Source organism: Pelophylax lessonae (assembly GCF_965119305.1).
Source record: "Pelophylax lessonae genome assembly, chromosome: 6".
Classification (NCBI taxonomy): domain Eukaryota; kingdom Metazoa; phylum Chordata; class Amphibia; order Anura; family Ranidae; genus Pelophylax; species Pelophylax lessonae.
The window spans coordinates 68916330-68930237 of NC_138773.1; the positions used below are offsets into that span (position 1 = coordinate 68916330).

Genomic DNA, 13908 nt, shown 5'->3' on the forward strand with positions numbered 1-13908 from the left:
CCACATGGCAAAAGAGGGCTCTCCAAACCAATATCTGCCTTTGACTGTGTGCCATCAAATAAAGGATATTGCTCATCGGAGTCTGAAAGTCTAGAACACACCCGGTTACAATCTGGTTCTTCCAATCTGAGCAAAACGGGTCCTTTCAGTTCACAAGAAAGTGCTTTCTCCTCCCGAATAGGGGTATCTATTTCTGGCTGAACCAATTTATCCGGTGGTATGGCTTCCTGAGACTTTGAAAGCAGGACATCCCGATTGTTTTCAGTAAAATCATCCAACAAATCCAACGGGTCGTTCCCCACAATCAATGGTACCTTGCAAGTTTCGTCAAGAAATTCTGATCCCATTTCAGTAACCACATAGGAATTGCTCTGAGCTAAGGAGATACTTTGGAAAGGAGAACCTTCCTGACCTGCAGGTGACGATTGATCACCAAAACAAAGGCTTTCCAGCGGAGAGGTTGATGGCGTTTCATAAACATGTGATTGCGAAGGCTTAGTTGCATCACAAAGTAAATGACGGGCTACATTAGCAGACGTACTACTAAAGGATGGGCCAAAGGGAAATTGGGGACATGGATCAACAGTAGGACTACTGGAGGAGCTAAGCGTTTTACATGAAACAAGTTCAGGTTCAAACAATAAGTCCAAGCAGTAAGAATCAGACTGGTCAATATGATCGAAAAGGTTGTCTGAAATGCCACTGAAAGTTTGGTCACCTCCAATATTAAAGTCAACTTGGCCATTAGAGGAGGACATGGGTGGCCGGTTAGCTGACTGGGGGTCATTTACCTGAGACAACATTTCTTCTTCGGTTATGGGTACCTCACTATCTGTCAGATGCAGTGATAAACTATCGAGGGCACAACATAGATCACTATTCATTTCTGAGCATGCCATCTCATTGGCTTGTAAATGTGAGAATACATCACAAAGGGACAGTAAGTCATCTGAAAGGGCAAGCGGATCTATTTCTGGGGATGCAATGGGAGATTCTGGTGGCGTATCTAAACAAAAAAAAGGAAAACTGTCGTCAATTTCGTGAATCTGGCTGGTAGGGTCATTTGGAGATAAATAAGTGTCTGCACCACCGTCTAACCCGACTCCTGTGAATTGAGAATGGACTAAATCTGTAGACCAGTCCCATGAGATTTGGAATTCTTCAACGATGCTGTTTGAAAAACTGGTGTTAGCCGGGGTTATCGGAGGAAAACATGAAGCAGAATCCAAAGATGACGTTTCAGATTCAGGTTGGTTTACCTCACTGGCCAAATGGCCATTACTGGACTCCAGAAAGGTTTCAGACAATGGCTGGTCAACATTAGAAGATGTCAAGGACTGACACAATTGTACATTAGCCTCTTTGAGGAGAGCATTGTGACCAGAAAAGGACAACTGGTGTTCATGAGGCGGTTGAGACATATGAGAGAGGAGCACATGGTCAGTATTGTTTGACAAACAAGACTCAAGCAAGGACAACTTATTGCTGGTCGGGGCAACATTGGACTCAATCAGAAGTGACTGGTTGGCTTCGCTGTTCAAAAGCTCATCAAACAAGGATATTTCAGTGTTACGTTCCACGGAGGTCACATCTAAAGGAAAATGATCAATGTCCGGAGACAAACAAAAATCGGACAGTTCCAAGTCCTCAAGGTTTGGGGACAATAGACATTCTGGAAGATGCAGCAGGCCGAGATCATGAAAAGATTTAGACGGTGGCAATTGGTCCGAGGAGTGGCCTGTAGAAGATTCAATGAACTTGTCCTCGTCTTCTGCTACAACAAAATCAGATAAAGGCAAATGGTTATTCGAATTGGAGTCACACTTGGAAAAATTGTCATGATCAAGATCCAAAAAGGATTCCAATAAAGGCAGGTGACTGGTTTTGGCCACAAAAGAGTTACATTTAGGCAACTGAGCAGCAAAAAGGTGTTCAGATGGTGGCAACTGGTCTGCATGGGAAGGCATGAGGGAATCGGAAAGAGGCAACTCATGGGTGTTGTGAGCTACAGAGGATTCAGAGAGATAGACTTGGTCACTATTATCATTTAAACTAGATTTAAGCTTTAGCAAGTGACCACTATCTGAGTCATGACAGGCTTCCGTCAAACCAGCTAAATGGTCAGTGGTATCGGCCACTGGAAAAGGCAAAGCATCTAAAAGCAAAGATTCACCGGGCTGAAAATCTGCAGCTTCACAGACCAAAGCAGAGTCAGAAATAGGCAAACGGTCAACATCAGAAGCCTTGGGGACATTTGATTGAGCCAATGGATCAGAATTATGGATCAAAACAGATCCAGAAAATGGCAAGTGGTCAGGATCAATGGTCTCAGGGAGACTCAGTAGAGATATTTGGTCAGTGTCACAGGCTAAAAATGTGTCGTAGAGACAAAAAAGATCAGCGTCATCACCCAAGTCAGATTCAGATGGGGGCAACAGTTCACCATTATTGGTCAAGGGACTTTCACAATGGGCGGCTTCAGAACCAGTCATTTCTTTGTCTGCAATGTCAGAAAACAAAGCTATTTGTTCAGTGTTGGAAGAGGTTTGAGGATAGAAGATTGGCCCAGAGCCTGACTCCGAAATAGAATAGGTTAACTGGTCATTTTCATGAGCCAAAAAGGTTTCGGAGAGAGGCAACGGCTCAATATCTGAGCCCAAACATAAACCAGATTGAGGCAAGGTATCAATAACAGGGGTCAAGGAGGACCCAGAATTGAGACTCTCACATGCACTCGAACCCAAGGCCAAATCAGACTGGGAAAACAGGACAGTGTCGAGTTCCGAATACGAGTTAGACTGGGAACCAGATTGAGGCAAGGTATCAATAACAGGGGTCAAGGAGGACCCTGAATTGAGACTCTCGCATGCACTCGAACCCAAGGCCAAATCAGACTGGGAAAATGGGACAATGTCGAGTTCCGAATACGAGTTAGACTGGGATAACCTGTCAGTGTCTAAAAAGGGTTCAGACTGGGAGCATTGGGCAAACTTTGGGATAAAAAGGCAATCCGTCTCTGATGATTGGCTGGGGTCAGGTTGAGCATAAGCGTTAGGCAGAGGCCACTGTTCAATCTTCAGACTCAAACTGGACTCACAGAGGGACAACTTTTGGTTATGGTCCAAACAGGCAACAGGAACCTGCTCATTTTGAGAATTCAGGCAACATTCTGAGCGGCCGGAATAATCAGGGTTTGGGCCTGAAACAGACTCAGACTGGGATGACATCTCAAGGTCAGAAGTTGAACATAGTCGTCCCTTAGGAAATAGCTCAGCTAAACTGGATTCAGACTGGGATAAAAGGTGGAGTTGGTCAACATCAGAGTTCCAAAAGGGTTCAGACTGGGATAAATGGTCAGGTTTAGGGTCCAAAGAAGAATGGGAAGTGGGTAAAGGACCAGAGTCCAGATGTAAACAGCATTCTGATTGGGGTAACTGATTGCTGTCGGTCTTGGCCTGGTGTAACTTGTTAGCGTCTGGATCAAAAGTGCCATTAAACTGGCCTACTTGTTCATAGCCAGATGCCACATAGTTAACATTGAGGTCACCGTGTGATTCAGAATGGGCTAATTTGTAAGTGAAAGAGTGCAAATGAGATTCTATTTGGGTTAATTGGTCTGTGTCGTTAGTGAAACTGGTTTTAGACAACGGTTCAAAGTCAGGGTCCAAGCAGGATTCAGGACAGCAAAGCTGGTTAGTGTCCATGTGTAAACAGAGTTCTGCCAAGGATAACCGTTCAGAGTTTAAAGAAGGTTCAGATTGGGGTAACTGGTCCACGTCAGAGTGTAAACAGGATTCAGACTGGGATAAATAGTCAGGAACATTGGCGGAGCCTGATTCAGCCTCTGTCAAATCACTGCCAGGGTTCAAACCAGCTTCAGCTTCTGGCAATTCACCAACATCGGGGTTCAAAAAGCTCTCAGCCTCTGGCAGCTCACTGACATCATGAACAGCAAAGTTTTCAGCTTCCGGTAGATCACCGATGCCTGGATTTAGACAAGCATCAGATTCAGGCAGCTCACTGACATTGAGGTTCAAGCAGGCTTCTGCCTCGGGCAAGTCACCTTCAGGGTTTAAAAAGATTTCTGCCTCGGCCAAATCATTAGCATTGGAGATAACACAGGAGTCTGCTTCAGGCAATTCAGCGGCGCTGAGGTCCAAACAGATCTCAGCCTCAGGCAATTCGTCAACATCAGAATTTAAACAGCATTCAGACTGGGAAAATGGGTCAGGGCAAAAATGAGACCGGGACTGCGACAAGTGGTCAAATTTCAAATGGATTATGGAATGAGGCAACTGGACTGAGTCAGGTTCAGGGCAGGAGTATGACTGGGGCAACAGTGCAGCACCTTCATCTAACCAGGAGCTAGACTCCGTCAACTGTTCATCACCTTCATCTAACCAGGAGCTAGACTCCGTCAACTGTTCATTAACTGTATCTAACTGGGAGCTAGACTGGGGCAACTGTTCATCACCTTTATCTAACTGGGAACAAGACTGGGGCAACTGTTCATTAACTGTATCTAACTGGCAGCTAGACTGGGGCAACTGTTCACCACCTTTATCTAACTGGGAACAAGACTGGGGCAACTGTTTATCACCTTCATCTAACTGGGAACTAGACTGGGGCAACTGTTCATCACCTTCATCTAACTGGGAACTAGACTGGGGCAAAAGTTCATCACCTTCATCTAACTGGGAGCTAGACTGGGGCAACTGTTCATCACCTTCATCTAACTGGGAACTAGACTGGGGCAACTGTTCATCACCTTCATCTAACTGGGAACTAGACTGGGGCAAAAGTTCATCACCTTCATCTAACTGGGAACTAGACTGGGGCAAAAGTTCATCACCTTCATCTAACTGGGAGCCAGACTGGGGCAACTGTTCATCACCTTCATCCACATGGGAGCTAGATTGGGGAAAGTGTGCAGCACCTTCATCTAACTGGCAGCTAGACTGGGGCAACTGTTCACCCCCTTCATCTAACTGGGAGCTAGACTGGGGCAACTGTGCAGCACCTTCATCCAACTGGGACCTAGACTGGGGAAAGTGTGCAGCACCTTCATCTAACTGGGAGCTAGACTGGGGCAACTGTTCATCACCTTCATCCATATGGGAGCTAGACTGGGGAAAGTGTGCAGCACCTTCATCTAACTGGGAGCTAGACTGGGGCAACTGTGCAGCACCTTCATCCAACTGGGAACTAGACTGTGGCAACTGTTCATCGCCTTCATCCAACTGGGAGCTAGACTGGGGCAACTGTTTGCCACCCTCATCCAGCTGGGAGCTAGACTGGGGCAACTGTTGATCACCATCTAAGTGGGAGCTAGACTGGGGCAACTGTTCGTCACCTTCATCCACATGGGAGCTAGACTGGGGCAACTGTTCCTTAACTGTATCTAACTGGCAGCTAGACTGGGGCATCTGTTCATCATCTTCATCTAACTGGAAGCTAGACTGGGGCAACTGTTCATCGCCTTCATCTAACTGGGAACTAGACTGGGGCAACTGTTTATCACCTTCATCTAACTGGGAACTAGACTGGGGCAACTGTTCATCACCTTCATCTAACTGGGAACTAGACTGGGGCAAAAGTTCATCACCTTCATCTAACTGGGAACTAGACTGGGGCAAAAGTTCATCACCTTCATCTAACTGGGAACTAGACTGGGGCAAAAGTTCATCACCTTCATCTAACTGGGAGCCAGACTGGGGCAACTGTTCATCACCTTCATCCACATGGGAGCTAGATTGGGGAAAGTGTGCAGCACCTTCATCTAACTGGCAGCTAGACTGGGGCAACTGTTCACCCCCTTCATCTAACTGGGAGCTAGACTGGGGCAACTGTGCAGCACCTTCATCCAACTGGGACCTAGACTGGGGAAAGTGTGCAGCACCTTCATCTAACTGGGAGCTAGACTGGGGCAACTGTTCATCACCTTCATCCATATGGGAGCTAGACTGGGGAAAGTGTGCAGCACCTTCATCTAACTGGGAGCTAGACTGGGGCAACTGTGCAGCACCTTCATCCAACTGGGAACTAGACTGTGGCAACTGTTCATCGCCTTCATCCAACTGGGAGCTAGACTGGGGCAACTGTTTGCCACCCTCATCCAGCTGGGAGCTAGACTGGGGCAACTGTTGATCACCATCTAAGTGGGAGCTAGACTGGGGCAACTGTTCGTCACCTTCATCCACATGGGAGCTAGACTGGGGCAACTGTTCCTTAACTGTATCTAACTGGCAGCTAGACTGGGGCATCTGTTCATCATCTTCATCTAACTGGAAGCTAGACTGGGGCAACTGTTCATCGCCTTCATCTAACCGGGAGCTAGACTGGGGCAACTGTTCATCACCATCTAACCGGGAGCTAGACAGGGGCAACTGTTCATCGCCTTCATCTAACCGGGAGCTAGACTGGGTCAACTGTTTATCGCCTTCATCTAACTGGGAGCTAGACTGGAGCAACTGTTCATCACCTTCATCTAACCGGGAGCTAGACTGGGGCAACTGTTCATCACCATCTAACCGGGAGCTAGACAGGGGCAACTGTTCATCACCTTCATCTAACTGGAAGCTAGACTGGGACAAATGTTCATCACCTTCATCTAACTGGGAGCTAGACTGGGGCAACTGTTCATCACCTTCATCTAACTGGGAACTAGACTGGGGCAACTGTTCATCACCTTCATCTAACTGGGAGCTAGACTGGGGCAACTGTTCATCACCTTCGTCTAACTGGGAACTAGACTGGGGCAACTGTTTATCACCTTCATCTAACTGGGAACTAGACTGGGGCAACTGTTTATCACCTTCATCTAACTGGGAACTAGACTGGGGCAACTGTTCATCACCATCTAACCGGGAGCTAGACAGGGGCAACTGTTCATCGCCTTCATCTAACCGGGAGCTAGACTGGGTCAACTGTTTATCGCCTTCATCTAACTGGAAGCTAGACTGGGACAAATGTTCATCACCTTCATCTAACTGGGAGCTAGACTGGGGCAACTGTTCATCACCTTCATCTAACTGGGAACTAGACTGGGGCAAAAGTTCATCACCTTCATCTAACTGGGAGCTAGACTGGGGCAACTGTTCATCACCTTCATCTAACTGGGAACTAGACTGGGGCAAAAGTTCATCACCTTCATCTAACTGGGAGCTAGACTGGGGCAACTGTTCATCACCTTCATCTAACTGGGAGCTAGACTGGGGCAACTGTTCATCACCTTCATCCACATGGGAGCTAGATTGGGGAAAGTGTGCAGCACCTTCATCTAACTGGCAGCTAGACTGGGGCAACTGTTCACCCCCTTCATCTAACTGGGAGCTAGACTGGGGCAACTGTGCAGCACCTTCATCCAACTGGGACCTAGACTGGGGAAAGTGTGCAGCACCTTCATCTAACTGGAAGCTAGACTGGGGCAACTTTGCAGCACCTTCATCTAACATGGAACTAGACTGGGGCAAGTGTGCAGCACCTTCATCTAACTGGGAACTAGACTGGGGCAACTGTTTGCCACCCTCATCCAGCTGGGACCTAGACTGGGGCAACTGTTGATCACCATCTAAGTGGGAGCTAGACTGGGGCAACTGTTCGTCACCTTCATCCACATGGGAGCTAGACTGGGGCAACTGTTCCTTAACTGTACCTAACTGGCAGCTAGACTGGGGCATCTGTTCATCATCTTCATCTAACTGGAAGCTAGACTGGGGCAACTGTTCATCGCCTTCATCTAAACGGGAGCTAGATTGGGGCAACTGTTCATCACCATCTAACCTGGAGCTAGACTGGAGCAACTGTTCATCACCTTCATCTAACTGGGAGCTAAACTGGGGCAACTGTTCATCACCTTCATCTAACTGGGAGCTAGACTGGGGCAACTGTTCATCGCCTTCATCTAAGTGGGAGCTAGACTGGGGCAACTGTTCATCACCATCTAACCTGGAGCTAGACTGGGGCAAATGTTCATCGCCTTCATCTAACTGGGAACTAGACTGGGGCAACTCCACAGCACCGAAATCCAAGATGGATTCATACAGTGGTGATTCTACAGTAGCCGGGTCTAAAAAAAAATGTGACTGTAGGGACTGGTCTGTACAAGGATCTACAGGGGCCTCAGATAAGGAATGGTCATTAGGACAAGGTAGACAGGATTCAGCGGGAGGAATTTGGTCAGTCTCAGGTGTTAAATAATCAGAGGCCGGGGGCTTACAGTCACTTTCCTGGTGCGTCTTAGAAGTAAACAGCAGTGTCCCATCTAAATCTAGCAAACCCTCGCTGGCCGTGGGCATCTGCTTGGCATCTTTTGGAGGACAACGGGGTACCAGGTCATTTTCAGGTGGCAAAGCGGGCCCATGGTGGGCATCTATGAGGTGGTCTGATGTATCTCCTACCCAAGGAGATGGCCCGTTCAGATACAGACTCTGACTATAGGGATTTGAGGGAAGGGGTGAGAGGGCCGTTTCAGGGGGCAACTTAAACGTACAATAAGAGGAATGCTTCTGAGCGGAGTCCAGGAATGAATCTGGGGTGCAGAGGGTAAATGGGGCGCTTTCCTCTCCATGCCCACCTGTCAACCCCCCTATCACCCCAAGGGGCTGTAATAGGGGCTCCTCACCCTGGCACGACTCGGGCCCACCTTGCTCATCCGGTGATTGGCGTCGTTTCTCCTCGGTGCCCATCAGGAAAAAGCCCCCCACCACCTGCGGAGGGATCAGGGTGATCGCTCTCTGCCCCCCCAGGGGCTCCGCGTCCAAGCCGCCCCAGGCAGTCAAATGAGGGTCCCCATCCATCCTCATGGGTCCCTGCAGGCTGGATCTCCGGGGGTCTCTGGAGGGATTCTTATTCTGCTGTCATCATGTCCTCAGCCGGGGATCTCCACCATCAGCCATGACTCCAATACAAAGAACATCCAATAAAACCAATCCCCACCACCGGGGTCAGCGGCCCTCACCTGCCCCCTCCGTCCTGGGGGGCTCCATCCTCCCAGCCGGCTATTCCTCCATGCAAGGTGCAGAGCCCGGCGAGCGATCCGGGGGGAGATGGAGGGCAGAGCCGGGCGGCCGATCACTGCAATGCCGGCTGTGGGCCTGGGAGGGAGAACCGGGGAAGAGAACCGGGAGATCGGCAACCATCCACCCGAGAGACTGCAGGAGACTGACCGACAGAGAGAGGGAGAGGAGGCTGGGAGAAGAGGGAGGAGCCGGGGACAAGACCGAGGAGGAGGGGGGGAGGAGAGAGGAATGAGAGGAGGATGGAGGAGAGAAAACACTCAGCACACCGTACATGGGGGGAGATCTCATAATACGGACTGGGGGGTCATAGAGATGGGGATCACATTCTACAGACTGGGGGGGGGGTCATAGAGATGGGGGATCACATTCTACAGACTGGGGGGGGGGTCATAGAGATGGGGGATCACATTCTACAGACTGGGGGGGGGGGGATCATAGAGATGGGGATCACATTCTACAGACTGGGGGGGGGGGTCATAGAGATGGGGGATCACATTCTACAGACTGGGGGGGGGGGATCATAGAGATGGGGATCACATTCTACAGACTGGGGGGGGTCATAGAGATGGGGGATCACATTCTATAGACTGGGGGGGGGGGATCATAGAGATGGGGATCACATTCTACAGACTGGGGGGGGTCATAGAGATGGGGGATCACATTCTACAGACTGGGGGGGGATCATAGAGATGGGGATCACATTCTACAGACTGGGGGGGGTCATAGAGATGGGGGATCACATTCTACAGACTGGAGGGGTCATAGAGATGGGGATCACATTCTACAGACTGGAGGGGTCATAGAGATGGGGATCACATTCTACAGACTGGAGGGGTCATAGAGATGGGGATCACATTCTACAGACTGGGGGGGGGATCATAGAGATGGGGATCACATTCTACAGACTGGAGGGGTCATAGAGATGGGGATCACATTCTACAGACTGGGGGGGGGGGGTCATAGAGATGGGGGATCACATTCTACAGACTGGGGGGGATCATAGAGATGGGGGATCACATTCTACAGACTGGGGGGGGGGGATCATAGAGATGGGGATCACATTCTACAGACTGGGGGGGGTCATAGAGATGGGGGATCACATTCTACAGACTGGGGGGGGGGGGGATCATAGAGATGGGGATCACATTCTACAGACTGGGGGGGGGATCATAGAGATGGGAGATCACATTCTACAGACTGGGGGGGGGGGGTCATAGAGATGGGGGATCACATTCTACAGACTGGGGGGGGGGATCATAGAGATGGGGATCACATTCTACAGACTGGGGGGGGGGATCATAGAGATGGGGATCACATTCTACAGACTGGGGGGGGATCATAGAGATGGGGATCACATTCTACAGACTGGGGGGGGGGTCATAGAGATGGGGGATCACATTCTACAGACTGGGGGGGTCATAGAGATGGGGGATCACATTCTACAGACTGGGGGGGGGATCATAGAGATGGGGATCACATTCTACAGACTGGGGGGGGATCATAGAGATGGGGGATCACATTCTACAGACTGGGGGGGGGATCATAGAGATGGGGGATCACATTCTACAGACTGGGGGGGGATCATAGAGATGGGGATCACATTCTACAGACTGGGGGGGGGGGTCATAGAGATGGGGGATCACATTCTACAGACTGGGGGGGGATCATAGAGATGGGGGATCACATTCTACAGACTGGGGGGGGGATCATAGAGATGGGGATCACATTCTACAGACTGGGGGGGGGGGTCATAGAGATGGGGGATCACATTCTACAGACTGGGGGGGGGGGATCATAGAGATGGGGATCACATTCTACAGACTGGGGGGGGGTCATAGAGATGGGGGATCACATTCTACAGACTGGGGGGGGGATCATAGAGATGGGGATCACATTCTACAGACTGGGGGGGGGGATCATAGAGATGGGGATCACATTCTACAGACTGGGGGGGGATCATAGAGATGGGGATCACATTCTACAGACTGGGGGGGGGGGGTCATAGAGATGGGGGATCACATTCTACAGACTGGGGGGGGTCATAGAGATGGGGGATCACATTCTACAGACTGGGGGGGGGGGGATCATAGAGATGGGGATCACATTCTACAGACTGGGGGGGGATCATAGAGATGGGGGATCACATTCTACAGACTGGGGGGGGGATCATAGAGATGGGGGATCACATTCTACAGACTGGGGGGGGATCATAGAGATGGGGATCACATTCTACAGACTGGGGGGGGGTCATAGAGATGGGGAGATCACATTCTACAGACTGGGAGGGATCATAGAGATGGGGATCACATTCTACAGACTGGGGGAGGGGTCATAGAGATGGGGGGTCACATTCTACAGACTGGGGGGGGGGGGGATAATAGAGATGGGGATCACATTCTACAGACTGGGGGGGATCATAGAGATGGGGGATCACATTCTGCAGACTGGAGGGGATCATAGAGATGGGGAGATCTCATAATACGGACTGGGGGGGGCATAGAGATGGAGGATCACATTTTACAGACTGAGGGGGATCATAGAGATGGGGGATCACATTCTACAGACTGGGAGGGATCATAGAGATGGGGATCACATTCTACATACTGGGGGGGGTCATAGAGATGGGGGATCACATTCTACAGACTGGGGGGGGGATAATAGAGATGGGGATCACATTCTACAGACTGGGGGGGATCATAGAGATGGGGGATCACATTCTACAGACTGGAGGGGATCATAGAGATGGGGAGATCTCATAATACGGACTGGGGGGGCATAGAGATGGGGAGATCACATTTTACAGACTGAGGGGGGTCATAGAGATGGAGGATCACATTCTACAGACTGAGGGGGGGGGTCATAGAGATGGGGGATCACATTCTACAGACTGGGGGATCATAGAGATGGGGAGATCTCATAATACGGACTGGGGGGGCATAGAGATGGAGGATCACATTCTACAGACTGGAGGGGATCATAGAGATGGGGGATCACATTCTACAGACTGGGGGATCATAGAGATGGGGAGATCTCATAATACGGACTGGGGGGGCATAGAGATGGGGGATCACATTCTACAGACTGGAGGGGATCATAGAGATGGGGAGATCTCATAATACGGACTGGGGGGGGGGCATGGAGATGGGGAGATCACATTCTACAGACTGGGGGGATCATATAGATGGGGGATCACATTCTACAGACTAGGGGGGCATAGAGATGGGGAGTTCTCATAATACGGACTGGGGGGGCATAGAGATGGGGAGATCACATTCTACAGACTGAGGGGGGTCATAGAGATGGAGGATCACATTCTACAGACTGAGGGGGGGGGTCATAGAGATGGGGAGATCTCATAATACAGACTGGGGGGGTCATAGAGATATGGAGACCTCATAATACAGACTGGGGGGGGGTCATAGAGATGGGAGATCACATAATACAGACTGGGGGGGCATAGATATGGGGAGATCTCATAATACATACTGGGGGGGCATAGAGATGGGGAAATCACATAATACGGACTGGGGGGCATAGAGATGGTAGATCACATTCTACAGACTGGGGGGGGGGGGATCATAGAGATGGGGGATCACATTCTACAGACTGGGGGGATCATAGAGATGGGGGATAACATTCTACAGACTGGGGGGGCATAGAGATGGGGAGATCTCATAATACGGACTGGGGGTGCATAGAGATGGGGAGATCTCATAATACGGATTGGGGGGGCATAGAGATGGGGAGATCTCATAACACGGACTGGGGGGGCATAGAGATGGGGAGATCACATTCTACAGACTGGGGGGGGGCATAGAGATGGGGAGACCACATAATACAGACTGGGGGGTCATAGAGATAGGGAGATCACATTCTAAAGACTGGGGGGGGGGTCAAAGAGATAGGGAGATCACATTCTACAGACTGGGGGGGGGGGTCATAGAGATGGGGAGATCACATAATACAGACTGGAGGGGGGGTCATAGAGATTGGTGGATCACATTTTACAGACTGGGGTTCAGAGGTGATATGGGGGGGTTCACATTTTACAGACCAGCGGGGAGGGAGAGGAGAGATAGGGAGATCACATTCTACAGACTGGGGGGACAGAGGAGAGATGGGGAGGTCACATTCTATGGACTGGGGGGACAGGGGAGAGATGGGGGGATCACATTCTATGGACTGGGGGACAGGGGAGAGATGAAGAAATCACATTCTATGGACTGGGGGGGACAAGGGAGAGATGGAGAGATCATATTCTATGGACTGGGGGGGACAAGGGAGAGATGGGAGATCACATTCTATGGACTGGAGGGACAGGGGAGAGATGGGGAGATCACATTCTATTGACTGGGGGGACACTGGAGAGATGGGGAGATCACATTCTATGGACTGGGGGACAAGGGAAAGATGGGGAGATCACATTCTATGGACTGGGAGACAGGGGAGAGATGGGGGGGGGGCAGGGGAGAGATGGGGAGATCACATTCTATGGACTTGGAGAGATGGAGGGGACAGGGGAGAGATGGGGAGATCACATTCTATGGACTGGGGGGACAGGGGAGAGATGGAGAGATCATATTCTATGGACTGGGGGGACAAGGGAGAGATGGGAGATCACATTCTATGGACTGGAGGGACAGGGGAGAGATGGGGAGATCACATTCTATTGACTGGGGGGGACACTGGAGAGATGGGGAGATAACATTATATGGACTGGGGGACAAGGGAAAGATGGGGAGATCACATTCTATGGACTGGGAGACAGGGGAGAGATGGGGGGGGGGGGCAGGGGAGAGATGGGGAGATCACATTCTATGGACTTGGAGAGATGGAGGGGACAGGGGAGAGATGGGGAGATCACATTCTATGGACTGGGGGACAGGGG

At 50.4% G+C, this 13908-nt stretch overlaps 1 protein-coding gene across 1 annotated transcript in view; it reads right to left on the reverse strand.

Moving 5' to 3' along the window:
• RAB11FIP3 (RAB11 family interacting protein 3) overlaps positions 1-9183 on the reverse strand; it is a 174676-nt gene extending 165493 nt beyond the window's left edge. Inside the window, exons 1-5 of the mRNA XM_082261081.1 lie at positions 7940-9183; positions 6398-6859; positions 5742-6232; positions 4853-5282; positions 1-4432 (exon numbers count right to left, since the gene is read on the reverse strand). The exon at positions 1-4432 is cut by the window's left edge and continues 298 nt beyond it. Coding sequence (XP_082117207.1) covers positions 1-4432; positions 4853-5282; positions 5742-6232; positions 6398-6859; positions 7940-8804 — 6680 coding nt within the window. The 5' untranslated portion in view covers positions 8805-9183. The remainder of the gene's footprint in view (positions 4433-4852; positions 5283-5741; positions 6233-6397; positions 6860-7939) is intronic.
• Between the last annotated feature and the right edge of the window lie 4725 nt (positions 9184-13908).